Here is a 15,582-nt window from a genome sequence, read left to right on the forward strand (position 1 = left end):
TGGCAAGAGAAACATAGGGACTCTTTGGGAATGGTACATGGGACTATCGCAGACTTAGCCTTTCTCTTTACCATTTGGTCAACCTAGTTGACTATGGTCAATCCCTTTCCTTGGGAAGATAAGGCTTTTCTAGATATCCAATGTTACCATTGTCAATGTCCATGGTAGTTTGGGAAGTTGATCTACTAATCAAATTTGCTCTCCCAGTGCTCCAAATTATTGCTGATTCAGCAGCACCAAGCAAATAGATAAGATCATTAAGGGTCATGTCATAGTCTATTTCATAGTAGTCCCAAAGGAATTCACTATGTGACTTAGAAAGTGATTGAACCACCAACTTTCTCAAGAGTTTGACACCCAACTCTCCCGGCTTGTCAATATGTGACTTCATCTCCAAGATGCGATCACACATAGACCTTGTTTGCCAATAGGGCTTGAGTGACCTTGAACTTGTGGGTTAGGGAGAATAATTGGAGGAGGTGGAGGAAGTGAAGTTCCAAGAGATGTGGGAGGATCATAGATGCCTGAACCAGACATCTTTTTGGGAGATATTCAAGATAGTTGATCTAAAGTCCTTAATATAACACCCAATATGAAATATTAAGGCTACGACCCAGCAAACTATTTTATAACTTGGAAGAGGGATGCCGTAATCCAAGCTATAAAATATTTGAAGGTAGGTGAATGACGATTCACCAATTTCCACCAAGATAAATGAAATGTATTATTAGGTTTTAATTGGTTTTGAAACTCCTAGATTCTTTTAAGATTCATTGAAATTTTCAAAGGCATGTTTCAATCTCGAGTGTGCCCTTCAGGTTTTGTGACTGGGATGCCGAGGATCACAAAACAAGGTGTGAATAACCATGCAAATATACTTGGTACCCTTAATATTTACCCCTCAATCGATGTGCCGGTTAACCACACACGGTCCACCGATATTATGATAAACATTAAGTTACCCTTTGCCTACCTTGTTAAATCAAGCTAGTGTGCCGGTTAACCACACGCTCCACTAACTGACTTAAGCAAAGTGCAAAGTGTAATTTCATGGGTTAGCACCAAATTCACATTTTCCTAAGTAACTAAGATTGGGTATTAATAAGAGTTTAGTTACTTAGTATTTGTCATTAATACTTTTAATGAAGGGAGAATTATAGTCCTTGTCCTACCCGTTCGACTAACGACCCTCCACCGGTCAAGGAAGCGGTGGGTGAGAGTGGACACCCATTAAACTGCCATTTTATAGGCAGTAACCTTATACCTCCCCTTATAGACCGGCTTCGTGAATGAGGCCTACTAATGGTAAGAAGACTTTACTCTTATACATATATATAAATATTATTAACTTGTAATATTATAAAGTATAAGGGTTGAATTTTAACTTTTAAAATTCTAAGGGCTTAACTTGGAACTAAAGTATTCATAAGTGAAAACTTTACAAATTCCAAAACTTGAGGGCAAGTTTTTGAAACTATTCAAAAGTTTTCATTTCATAACTTATGAGTTTAATGGTTCATTAAAATGAAGACTCTTCATTTTTTATGTAACCTCTTATTCTTTAATAACACTTTTAAAGAAGTGACTCTTAAACATCCATAACTTGAGGACAAGTTATGGAGTCATAATACTATTTAATGAAAAAGTCTCTTCATTTTTTTTATGTAACCTATGGCACTTTTATGAGTTTTAAGATTCATAAATGTGACCTTTTATGTAACTTGAGGACAAGTTACAAAAACACATTTTATGAACTACCTCTAGATTAATTAGGATTGAAAACAACTAAAACACAATTTTTTTTCATTAATCTAAACTAACTCATAAATCAAGGAAACATAAAACTTTTGGTAGTCCATAACTTATGGAGTTAAATGCTTGTTTTATGATGAAACTTTTCATGTTCCATAACTTAAGAATAAGTTATGGAATTCTTTAAAACATTAACACCAACTTTCGTAACTCCATAAAAACTTTGAATCAATTTTTTTTAAAAACCTTTTCATATCCATAACTTATGGAGGTTTCAAAACACTTAAGATCACAACTTTAAAAAAAACTTTTGAGCTCCAAAATTTTATGACAAAATTTTTAAATCCTTAAAACATTTAGATCAAACTTTTAAAACTAATAAAATAATCATATCATTTTATCTTTTACTAAATTTGACCTAATTCAACTCATATAGCAAATGATTCAAATTTTACAAATAATTAGTTTTTAACAAAACAAGTAATTATCTTAAAATTTGACAAACTTCATGTTTTTTTTCCTTTTTTTTCCAACTTTGAAAATCAAACATTTGCATGAATATAACAGAAAACAACCCATGGCTTTGATACCACTGATGGGTTATGAGAATTCTAACACTCCTAAGTGTACATGCAACCCTAAATACATTGGATCTATGTTTTCTCTATTATACATGCAAATATGAATATTCCAAGGTATTACCCTATCTAGCATAAAATCCTTGATACTTGGGTAATATAACAAGTTAGAATACATACCTTTTAATAAAGCTTGAAGTCTTGAACTTTAAGAGCTTAGCCCCAATAGTGTGGAAGCCTCAAGTGGAATCACAAATCACCAAAACACCTTGGAAAACCTTTAGAGAATATGGATACTTGGCTCACACTTATGAAATCGGTTATTACCCTCTTTAGTGTATCCACACTAGCCACTTTGCCTAATTTCATGAACCATAAGACCCTTTATATAGTGTGGAGGATTAGGGTTAAACCCTAATACCCATGACCTTTCATTTCCTAGGATCCATGGGTTAAAGCTCCATGTACTATCCATGAAGACTTAGCTCAACCTAAATGAACTTGGCCCACTACACATATATATCTAAGAGTCCATATTTAATTAGTTCCTTTTGATCACTTAATTAATTATAAATTAATTCTTGATAAATACTAATTAAATAATATGATTATATATTAATATATTAGAACTTATAATATATTAATATAAATCATAAGCATGCTATTCTCAAAGGATTATCCATATAAATTGTTTCGGTGAAGTGCAACCCAAATGGACCATGCCAAGTTGGGTCAAGTGCATACCAATTATAGTTATGGACTTAGACATTAATCCAACAATTATGTATGCTAGAGATAGGCTAGGTATTTCATATATAAGGACTAGAGTGGCCTGATTTGTGATGCCTTAGCCTAGGAGTTACTGTTATCTGTAATGTGCTTTCGAGTACGTGCTGAGTAAGAGTATCGAGCAGGAATCCTCTAGAGAGGGATTTGAGTAGAGGAGTAATCTAGGAGAGATACCTAGATGAGCATTTTAGGAGTCTACTGAGAGAGTAGTCAGATGCCCACGTGGGGTAAAGTTGCTTGAGTTCGGTGGTATCCTTTTAGTATGGGGAGAGCAAGTGGGTAATAACCTAGAGTGGTTTTACATGTTGGTAGAGACTATTCGATGCCCGAATGTTGCTTGCTTCGTGCTTTGTGGAACTCTTGATGATGAGAGTCATCTACTAAGTGAATATGACGATATTCAGGAGGTAGATGCCTGACATCATAAGGAGTTCTTCAGCAGCTGATGGCGGAGAAGTGTGGGAACCTAGGAAGAGCCTAGGAAAGGGTGACCCTAGTCAGATGAGTACGCTGACAGAGTAGGATATTTCGCAGAGGAGCGAACACGCATGACGGGGTTGGTGATTGAGGAGGTCGAGCAGCTACTTAGGAACTCGGGGATGGTCCCTGTGGAAAGTATGGGTAGATATGGCAGGTAGTATGGGCTCGTACTACTGAAAGTAGAGGACCCATACTCGATACAGGGAACATTCCGGAGGTTTTAAGTAGCAGATCGAGAGGTGATTTCATGGTTCGTGTACCATGACTTGTAGCAGATCGAGAGGTGATGTCATGGTTCGAGTACCATGATTTGTGGCAGACCGAGAGGTGATGTCATGGTTCGAGTACCATGACTTGTAGCAGATCGAGAGGTGATTTCATGGTTCGAGTACCATGATTTGTAGCAGATCAAGAGGTGATGTCATGGTTCGAGTACCATGATTCGTAGCGGATTGAGAAGAGATAACATGGTTCGGGTACCATGATTCATAGCAGATCGAGAGGTGGCCACATTGTTCGAGTACCATGACCTGTGGCGATTAGTGTTACTGGTTCTACCAGTTATTCCGTTGTGATTGTCTAGACTGAGATCAGATGTGAAAGAATATGGGGCCAGAGGGCCATGATGAACGAGTTTTAGTGGAGCATCCCTTAAAAGGGAAATCGAGCTAGCTACGAGGGATTGTTGGTGAGATGCCAGTTGGAGTCGCAAGACTAAGGGATGAGTAGGGATGGTGCGTTATGGGAGAATACGGTCTAGGCTGAGCGACCAGCCGATGGTGGAGATGTCATTTTCTGTGACCTGAGCGGTGCTATTTCTGTTCCTGTGGGAAATAAGAGAGGTATTAAGATTTTCGGTTTCCAAGGTTGGGGGTGAGCCCTGTGGGGTAGCTGTGGTTATGATCTTTCATCAGAGTATTTTGGCAGTATGTCTGCCGAGAGGTAATGTTAGAGCATGAGCAGGTTGTCAGCGGGGACTGAGATGGTTAAGGACAAGGATACACCCTATTTGAGCATAGTAGGGCATGTATTAGCTGCAGCGGCAGACGATCAAGAAGAGGATATTGGGGCGGTGGCTCTTGTTGTCTATGATGAGTATCGAGTGTGGTAATGAGGACTCCACTCTTATTACAACCCACGTGATGGAACGTTGGTTGAAGAGTCGAGGATGAGGAATATGTTAGTTCGTTATTTTCAGACTGAGAGTCAGGGTTACGACTGGACAGTTGAGATGTCTGGTAGTGGGATGGTACGAGTATCTGAATGACTAGAGGTAGTCATGATGAGAAGTTTCTGAGGATTTCATCGGAGATTCGGGGTATTTGGAATTGCTTGACCTCCATCAGGGGGATCATCGAGCATTGCGTATCACCTTCCAAGAGTAGGTGCGATGTTATTGGTAAAAACAGTCTGCATGTTAGATTGTTGGCGAACCAATTGGTGATGGTTCGAACCCTGAGTGGGGGAGAACCGGGTACTTTTGAGGAGATCAGAGATTTGTTCAAGAGCGGTTAGAGAACGGGATAGAGAGGCTTGCGGTGCGGATTCCTGAGACCAGGGTTATTGGTGGTCAAGGAGAGGTGCGGAGTGAGATAGTGCATGTGGTATGTGTTGAGAAAGGATGAGTGGCTCCACGGCAAGTGGCCATTGGTCGGAGACCTTGTGGTGGTTAGGAATCCTTCAAGGTTAAAATGGTGAATTCGAGGTGGTTGGGTTGTGAGGTTAGCTCGGCAGTTGAGAATTCCTGGTTCAGAGTATGGGCTATTATATGCAGTTTGGGAAGGGAAGAAGTTGATTGGGCAACCAAATTCAGGGTCGTTATGAGTATTCTTGCGTGAGTTTTGAGCAATAGAGGAGGAAGTTTCAGATTGTCATCTCCGTGTTCTGAGTCGTTGGCAATTTCTCCGTGTTTTAATTTAGGAGATGGAGTATTCTGGGGTTACAAGTGGCACGAGAGAAAGACCGGTTGCGAGATTCCGAGGAAGCAATGCGGCATCTGAGTATGATGCCATGAGTATGAGATTAGTGGTAGAGTCAAGACACTGCGAGGCGTTGTGATGGTAGTCCGGGGTATCCGAGTTTAATGTCCTAAATCTCGGATTATTTTGAGTTTTGAGTTTGAGATGACGAGTGGTGTATCAAGTGTCTATGGTTCCGGTGGGGGCCCTTCAGCTAATTGACATCAAATGGATTTATCTGAGAATGTGAATCACAGCGAGAAAAAGAGGTTTTGTCACGACGGTGGTCGTCCGAAGTAGTGATGCTTAGCCTGGAGGGGTGTGTGTGTACCTATTTATGCTGGGCCGTAGAGCATGAGTTAATGATCGCAGTGTGGTGTCAACCTGAGGATGAGATTGTGAAGTGGTAAGAGTAAGTGCGGTAAGACTGCGGGGAGCTGCAGTTTCAATGATTTAGTGAGAGGTTGTGGTGATGCTACGGGGAGCCGTAGTACTCACTATTCAGTGAGAGGTTGTGGTGATGCTACGGGGAGCCGTAGTACTCACTATTCAGTGAGAGGTTGTGGTGATGCTACGGGGAGCCGTAGTACTCACTATTCAGTGAAAGGTTGTGGTGATGCTACGGGGAGCCGTAGTACTCACTATTCAGGGAGAGGTTGTGGTGATGCTACAGGGAGCCGTAGTACTCACTATTCAGTGAGGGGTGTGGTGATGCTACGGGGAGCCGTAGTAATCACTATTCAGTGAGAGGTCGTTGTGATACTGCGGGGAGCCGTAGTACCCACTAGTCAGCGAGAGAATATTGTGATGAAGTGCTCTCTGATCAGAGCTTGAAGCAGAAGAGTTTTAGGCTTGGGTAGCCCTAATATTTGAGTTTGTGGAAGCCTGGGGTCGAACTAGGGGCGAGACTGGGGTCTCCATGTTTATCGGAAGTCGTTATATTCTGAATTGAGTAGTGGTTTTCGTGGCCAAAGGGAAGTGGATAGGTGAGGTACGCATGGGTTGCGGGTCATGAGTTATGAGTTGAGTGGTTCATTGGGGCGAGTGGTTCCAGCTCTGGGTCAGATCAAACTCTCGAGTTTGAGTTTGGCTCTGGTAGTGCGTTGAGTAGGCAGAATAAGATTCCGAATTCAGAGCTGAATTTCATTTGGAAGGGGGTATTGCTTCCATCTGGTGCCTTAGACCTGAGTGGGTCAATTCGTTGGTGTGAGAAAAACCGCGAAACGTATGGAACTAATGAGTAGTAGACGACAGAGGTCGAGGGTGAAACGAATTCCGTATTCGCTTGAGGAAAAGCGAACTTCGTGACTTGTGTGTCACACTGGGCCCAGACAGCTAGTGTGGGAAGGAAGTCAGTGAGACATGTTGAGGTATGCAATGGGTAACCCTTGGAGATTCAACTGCTAGGTCGGGAGATGACCTGGTGCTCAGTGTTCAAAGGGATTTGGAGAAGGGAGCCGGGGTTTGATTGCAGTTCAGTGGATGAGTCCCTGGTGTGATGTGATCCTTCCATTACTTGGTATATGATCCGGATTGTTTATCATGTCTGGGACGAGTGATCGGTAGCCAGTTTTGGGCATGGACTTGTTTTATCGGTCCCCACTAGAGAATCAGAGGGTCAGTGAGCTATCGGGGTTTCTTATTCGAGGAGCGAATAACGTGGTGACATCTGGAGATAGCGGTCTGGCTATGTGTCAGGCTACTAGAGTTCCAGATTCTTGAGAGTCAGAAGGGGTAGCATAGTGGCAGATGGGTCTGTCCTTTTTCCAGGGATGAGTTCATGTTTGGATTCAGGTGTCCAGAAAGGAAGATAGTTGTGTGGTATGAGACCCTTTCGATGGTGCTGTTTGGTTATTTGATTAGATTTATATGTTGTGGAGGACCGATTTCAAGGGCGAAATCGTATTCAAGTGGGGGAGAATTGTAACATCCGGATTTTCAGGGACATTATTGTGTATGTTAATCTTGAGATTTAAGGAGGGACTCGACGAGTTGAGGGACCGACTCGCCGAGTCGAGTCGAGTTGCTCGCGTGGATTTAATGAATGGACTCGACGAGTCAGAGGAGGGACTCGCCGAGTAGGTGATGGGCAGAGAAACCCTAATTTCCCGGGTTTGGGACCTATTTAAAGGCATTTATAGCCTCATTTGTGGCTACCTTCCCCTGAGAGCAAACCCTAATTTCTATTGGAGCTAGAGAGTGAGAAAGAAGCTCATATTGTGGTTCTTGGTGCATTTCTATGAAGAAGGATGAAGAGGTTTATGATGGGGAACAAAGGAAGGCAGTGGATCTGTGGTATTGAGTGTTTCAGCTGCTAAGAAAAGGTACAAAGTCCTCATCTTGTTCATTCCTTGTACTAGATCTCATTTTGGGAGTTTTAGGGCTTTGCTTGCATCCTTTTGAATCTATGAGTCGAATGAGACCTGGTTGTGGTTGGAAACCTCAGATCTGGACCTCCCAAGGTCCTTAGAGTCTAGATGTCTCAGCTTTAGGGGTCCAAATGAGGGTTGATGAGCAAAAACCTTCATGAAGAGCATGTATTGGCGTTTTGAAGCAATAGCATCATGTATGAACGTAAAGATCGAAGCTTTACGTAATTATTGAGCCTTGGGATGATAGATCTATAGTTTAGAGTCATACATCTGGTTGAAATTGTCTGAATGAGAAACCAGATCAAAGGGACTCGCCGAGTCCATGACCTGACTCGACGAGTCGGAGAGGGTTTGTCCCGATGGATTGATTGTGCGATAACTCGGCGAGTTGGGGGTCAACTCGACGAGTTGAGCTGGACTTTTGAGACTTCTGAGGATACGAGGGGACTCGACGAGTCGCAGGAGTGCACTCGACGAGTCGGGTCAAACTTGGACTGTTGACTCGAGTTTGACTTCTGTTGACTTTGGGGTTTTGGTCAACATACGTGATAGAGACCTTGGAGGGGTAAAATGGTCTTTTACCCACTTTAAAGAGTTAGAAAGAGAAAGAACTGCCTTCGATTATCTGAGTCGTGAAAAGAGTATTAATGAGAGATATTCACCCTTTGTGTTAGGAGGAGGCTAGTTCGAGATCCGGGCGCGAGGTTATTTGCTCACCTGCTAGCCGAGGTGAGTCTTCTCACTATACATTATCTAGAGTGGTAACTATGTGCAGACCGGAGGGTCTTTTGTGTTATGTGTATGTTTGAGTTTATGTGCATTGTGATATATGTATGCTATGTGTTATGTAGACCGGACCGGAGGGTCCAACGACTTACGAGGCCAGAGGGTCCTCGAGTAGACCGGACCGGAGGGTCCAACGATTTAGACCGGGCCGAAGGGTCCAACAAGCTAGACCGGACTGGAGGGTCCAACGAGCTACGGGACTGGAGGGTCCCGCTGAGACACATTGACCGGAGGGTCATACCGAGTTATAGCCTCGAGTGGCTATGTGTTGTATGTGGTATTTTGGGGAACTCACTAAGCTTTGTGCTTACCGTGTTATGTCTATGTGTTTCAGGTTCTCAGGATCGCGGGACGGCACCGGCTTGATTGTACACATCAGAGAAAGAGTTATGTTTGATGATCCTGGATTATTAATGGAGTAGTGTTTTGTAATTTGAATAAACAATGTTATGAAAAGTATGCGTTTTTAAAATGAAAATTTTGTTTAAAAATTTACGGTGTTACAATTTTTGTGGATATAAAGTTTGTCGGAAACGAACTTAGAACTTTGAAGTTATTGTCTATTTTAGCCCTAATGGAGTTTTGTGGCAAGGCAGCCCATGCATGCAAGGAATGCATGCGTAAGTTCAGCTGGGTACTCCCAACGTATAAGGATAAATGGTCGCGGGGGCAGAGAGGCGTACACCTAGCGTACGAGAAGTACGCCCAGCGTACGCTCAGAGTTCCTAAACCCTAATTTCTTGAGTGTGCCACAATATAAAGTACATTATACCCTCAAGGGTCAGCCTCCTTCTCACACTTAGACAGTTTTCAAGAAACCCTAATCTTTTTTGAGTGTTCTTGGAGCTTGGAAGGCTTTGTGAGAGCATTTTGGTGTTTTGGATCCACCCTTCAAAGAAGCAAAGGTCAAGGCAAGGTGTTGGTGCATAAGAGAAGGTTCAGATCTGGGATTGTTGCTTTACTTCAGACCTTTTCAAGGTATAAAGTCTTGAGCTTGATGATTAATCTCTTAGATCTCTCTTAGGATGAGTTTATGGACTCTTTTGGTCCCAAGAATGGATCTTTATGACTCAATCACGTTTTTAGGACCAGGGTTGCCACACTTAGTATCATGTGAGTCCCATAAGTAGTAAAGTTTCAATTATTAGGAGTCATTTGTGGTCATGCTTGAGATCTAGCCCTTTTCATGGAAGTTTGTTGTCACATTTCAAGTTTGGGCTCTATTGGTGGGTTACAAGCCACCAAGTGAGGGACTTTATGGTTTAAGACATTGAAAAGGACTTGGATGTGTATTTATAACTTTCGTGGTAGAGTATTAAGCACTTAATGGGAAGATGACTTAACAGGGGAGTACGCTGAGCGTACATGCAGGTACGCCCAACGTACACATCATTTAGCATGTACGCTTAGCGTACATAGGAGTACGCCCAGCGTACTCATCAGATTGGGCTTGACGAGTTTTGGGCCTCGGTTTGGGGCATGTAGTGGATTTTGGGTCTTTGGACCTTAGTGGGCCATCAGATGTCAGACCATTAGTGGGCCACTAGTGGGCTTGGGAAGCCTACCTTGTGTTGGGCCTTTTATGTTATGGTTTTGGGCTTAGATATGGACCAAGTTCGACTAGGGGGTAAAATGGTCATTTTACCCTAAGGAAGATTATTGTTTTGGACTAAGTGATATTTCGGTATTGGTAGCTCGGAGAATCGAAGGAGCAGCAGTTCGGGGAATTGCCAGTTAGCAGCCAGAGGAGTATCAGCAGGTCTTCAGCAGTGCGAGGTGAGTCTCCTCACTATGTGCATGGGTCTACGGCTACAATGCTGACCCATTTAGTTTATGTATGGTAGGAAGACCAGAGGGTTAGCCCTAGGGATTGTATGATAGTATGTTTCCGGACCACGGTCCGATGTCGGGCGAGGCCCGAGGAAGGTCTATAGGTATGTTATTCCGGACCAAGGTCCGATGCCGGGGCAAGCTCGAGGAATGTGTGTATGTTAGTTTATACTTGTTGTCTGTGTGATACTTGTATGTGCCTGGTAGGGAGGTGAGTGTGGGCGAAGTCCCGTGTCTCATCACTAGCTGAGTATGGACGGGGTTCCGTATCTCTTCAGTAGCAGAGCAAGGGCGAGGACCGAGATAGGAGAGAAGTGAGTGTGGGCAGGGGCCCGAATCTCACTATCAGTCGGAGTGTGGACAGGGTTCCATGACTCATCAATAGCAGGACAGGGGCGAGGCCGAAGTTAGGCGAGGCCTTAGGACAGGAATACAGTAGAGTATGTTTGCTTATTGTGCTAGTATGTTTATGTGATTGTATATGTATAGCGGGCGGGGCCCGGAGACTGGCGAGGCCTAAGAGAAGTAGATCTGTATACCGCGTGGGGCTTGATGCCAGGCGGGGCCTGATGCCGGGCGGGGCCCGATAACGGGCAAGTCCCGATGCAGCGGGAGGGGGCCCAGTATGTGGTTATATGTATAGTATGTGGTAGTATGGGGAACTCACTAAGCTTCATGCTTACGGTTTTCAGTTTTGGTTTCAGGTACTTCCAGTAGCGGAGGGAAGAACTCGGGATGACTGCATCGCACAGACCATGATGTTTTAGCCTGGAATGTTTTACTCTGATATGATATGTTTAGACATGATACTTTGATTAAATATGTTTTGAATGAATGGTTTGACAATTATGGTTTTTATTAAGGTTTTAAAAATGAAATTTTTGGTCATGATTTTTGGGATGTTACAGTTATGAAGTGCAACTGTCGATCGAAGAAATGATGAGGTGAGGATGATTATGAGCTGTTTAGCAGCTTAGCTCCCCCTTACCTTATTAGATTATTATCCCCCTTTTTTGACATCATCAAGAGAATAAAACTGGAAGAAAGTATCAATGATGCACCTTAGAAGTCTAGCATAGGATTGTGATGTCTCCTGATAATGTGGGTTTAAACTATCATTCATCGACATAGTATTGCGAGATCTCATCAGCGTGTGGTTTTATACACTGAATCATAAATAACTTTTATTAGAAGAAAAGTGGCAAGAATGGATAGGTGTGTGTAATATATCATAGACAATGATATACCCATCGACACAGATTTGTCAAGCTCTCATTTGCATATGGTACATTACGATGAATCATAAAACTTCAAATAAGAACTTAAGGGAAAGAATGGATTAGTGTATGTGATAGCCTGCTGTACATAGACTAACCATCAACATAGAGTTTCAAACTTTCATCAGTGTGTGGTATATCACAGTGAATCGTTAATTTTTATTAAGAAGATAAAGGAGAGAATGGATTGTTTCAGTCATGCTGAGGTGAAATCAACGTGAATCACTAACGGTTTAACTCATCAACAAGAAGTGGTTTAAGCTTCCTTATCATAGAGTAAGTTGCAATCTAGAATCAAAGATTCACCGTTAATTCATAATGGTACCATGTCATACCTCAAACTAGGAGGTCATGGACATGAACAACCCTTTGTCAATTTAAGGACCTGAAAAGTATCTCTTACGCTGACGACTATGCAATCAGGGTAAGCCATTGGGTTTTGCTCAATGTTTCAGCAGAACATGAGACTTGATGCATAGGACAAGCATTATTTCGGGGACAAGGTCAGGTGAGAGATGATTAACCAAGAAAATAAACACCCAAGCCTTAAGATAATTTTTATGATTAGGACTAGGCAATCTTACATTGAAAGTTTAGACAATGCTAGACAGTCAGCGTGAGTGGGTGACTCAATGGTCTCAGCAGATGGTCTCGCTGATGAGAAACATAGAGAGATTTAGTCACATACAACAACATGCTTTTAGGGATGACGATGTGTCAAAAGTTTCATACTAGGCTTAGAATTGCCACCGTCAGATTCCTTTGCTAAAAAATGGTAAAAAAGAATAAACAATATAATAATACAAACAAAAGAGTTAGTCAAACAAGAAAATAGTTTAAACAATGAATTATGTGCAGCTTTTTCAGAAAGATGATAAAGACTCGTTCCATCAAATATTTTGAATTGAATGGTCATTAATGCACTTCCATTTTCCGAGATATCTAACACTTGCAATTTCACCTATAAAAGAGAACAAGCAAGATCAACCATATCACACAAACATAGTCTATCACAAGATGTATCCTTTTATTATTGAAGCGTTAAGGATCCCAAGCTTCATGTTCATCAGGAGCACGAGAATAAGTGAAGATTAGTCTATCTAACCAACGAGTTAACTGGCTCAGATCTATAAAACCATCATGTCTTCAAGATCAACAGGAGGGCCTTCGAGGTTGTATAGGATCATGAGTGAGTAGATGAAAACAAGACTTACTGTATTGATGGTTGCTTGTTGAATTCATAACAGTGAGTGAATGAGAAAGAGGGTATCCTCAAGAAGAAGAGGACGTGATACCACTATTTATCTCAACACCAAGAGCATTGAGGTCTTTCAAGAAGGCTCCAGTTCTTACAAATTCTAAAGCAATAAGATGAAAATAAATTTTTAGATAGGCTTGAAAGAAAATACATGTAAATACTAAATGTAAAATTTTTAAATCATAATAAAAGAAGCAGTTAGAAAATGATTATGACATTGAAAGCATGCCAAGATCTGCAATCAATATGTTCAAACTCTTTTCGTCCAATGCCTGGTGAAAATGTCAGCCAACTGATCAGTGGATGGAATGTAGAAGGGTTCCATTTTTCCTTTTTGAACTATGTCCCTGATGAAATGATGACGGATGTCGATGTGCTCGGTATTGGAATGTTGTACTGGATTTTGTATCATTGGAATGGCGCGGGTGTTGTCACAACAGATGGGTGTCTTCGAGAAGTTTAGACCATAGTCCAAAAGTTGATTTTGAGTCCATAGAATCTGAGCACAACATATTCCAGCGGCAACATATTCAACTTCAGCAGTAGAACAAGCCACTGATGTCTTTTTTTTGCTGGACTAGCTTACCAATCTATTTCCAAGCATTTGAGCTCCTCCTAAAGTACTTTTCTGATCGATGCCACATCCACCATGATCGGAGTCAGTATATCCCACTAGCTTGAACTCAAAATCACGAGGACACCATAACCTAAGATTGGGTGTATGCTTTAAATAACGAAAGATTATTTTCACAGCAAGTAGATAAGATTCTTTTGGACTGGCCTGATAACGAGCACACAATATAGTATAAAACATGATGTCAGGGCGACTAGCAGAAAGATAAAGCAAAGAGCCTATCATTCCTCTAAACAGGTTTGCATTCACATCAGCGCCATTAGGATCAGCACCAATAGACGCTGATGAGGACATTGGAGTCTTGGTCGGATTGCAATCAGAGAATCCATACTTCTTCAGCATATATGCATTATATTTAGCTTGGCAAAAAAATATCATCAGTTAGTTGTTTGACCTGCAAACCCAAAAAGAAAGTTAGCTCACCCATCATGCTCATCTCGAACTTTTTTGATATGATCTTTGCGAATTCTAAACTTAAGTTCTCATTAGTGGAACCGAAGATGATGTCATCCACATATACTTGAGCAAGAATGATATAAGATCTTGAATTCTTTATGAACAAAGTGTTGTCGATATTCCCTCATTTGTATCCATTTGAAAGAAGATAGCTTGCCAATGTGTCATACCATGCCCTAGGTGACTGCTTTAAACCATAGACAATTTTATCAAGACGATACACATGATTTGGAAATTCTTCACTTTCGAACCCTAGTAGTTGCTTTAGAAACAAATCTCCTTGAAGATCACCATGTAGAAAGTCAGTCTTAACATCCATTTGATAAACTTTGAAGTTCTTGAAAGAAGTAAAAGCAAGAAACAGGCGAATTGCTTCAAGTATAGCAACAAGAGAAAAAGGTTCATCATAGTCCATCCCTTCAAGCTGACATAAACCTTGAGCTACAAGTCTAGCTTTGTTTCTTATAACACTCCTATCTTTATCCGTTTTCATCCTGAAAACCCAACTAGTGCCAATGATAGTCTTTCCTTCAAGTTTAGGAACAAGAGTCCACACACTATGATGTTCAAATTCATTCAGCTCGTCCTGCATGGCCTTGATCTAGTAAGCTTCTTTCATGGTTTAGCTTCTTCAGGGAGGGCAGCCTGATATTCAGAAATAGGATGTGAATTCATTAATTGATCAATGTTTGGTACAACAGGCTCAGTGTCACTTGGCAAAGGTTCAGGAACTAGATCAGAAGGACTGTAAGTAAGTTATTTAGACTTGATGATGGGTGATCAACTCGATCTGAATGAGTCTTCATCAAATGTAACATGAACTGTTTCTTCATTAATTTGCATTGAAAGATTGAATATACTGAAAGCTTTGGATATGCTGGAGTAACCTAGAAACACTCCTTCATCAACTTTTGCATCAAACTTCGAACGCTGATCTCTTTGATCCAAGATGTAACAAACATATCCACACATATGAAAATAAGAGATATTTGGTTTCCTTCCTTTCAGAAGCTCATAAGCAGTTTTCCCATGACGCTTAACAATGATAGATTGGTTTTGGGTGTAACAAGTTGTATTGACAACTTCAGCCCAAAATGACAAGGAAAGACCAGCTTCAACGACCATAGTTCTTCCATCTTCAATGAGAGTTCTATTTCTTCTCTCTGCAATACCATTTTTCTAAGGAGTTCTAACCGCTGAAAAGTTTTGAGAAATTCCAGAGATTGAGCAAAAATCTTCCAGATAGGAGTTTCTTAATTCTGTTACATGGTCACTATGCAATTTCCTTACTTTGTCATCATAGAAGACTTCCAACTGCTTAATAAGGGAATAGATTTCATCAGCGGCATGACTCTTCTTTCTTAAGAAGACAACCCATGTAAATCTTGAAAATTTATCCATAATGACAAGAG

General features: G+C 41.3%; 1 protein-coding gene across 1 annotated transcript; it reads right to left on the reverse strand.

Annotated features, from left to right (window-relative positions):
- Nucleotides 1–14,950: 14,950 nt before the first annotated feature.
- On the reverse strand, nt 14,951–15,295 carry LOC145117773 (uncharacterized). The gene has a single exon (XM_079054098.1). The coding sequence runs from the start codon at nt 15,293–15,295 to the stop codon at nt 14,951–14,953; it is 345 nt and encodes a 114-aa protein (XP_078910224.1).
- Between the last annotated feature and the right edge of the window lie 287 nt (nt 15,296–15,582).

Source organism: Lactuca virosa, chromosome 1 (assembly GCF_052849685.1).
Source record: "Lactuca virosa cultivar CGN04683 chromosome 1, Lactuca_virosa_CGN04683_v6, whole genome shotgun sequence".
NCBI lineage: Eukaryota > Viridiplantae > Streptophyta > Magnoliopsida > Asterales > Asteraceae > Lactuca > Lactuca virosa.

Excerpts from the sequence above, each read along its gene's own strand:
- LOC145117773 (XM_079054098.1), bottom strand. The coding sequence starts at position 15,295 with ATGGTCGTTGAAGCTGGTCTTTCCTTGTCATTTTGGGCTGAAGTTGTC.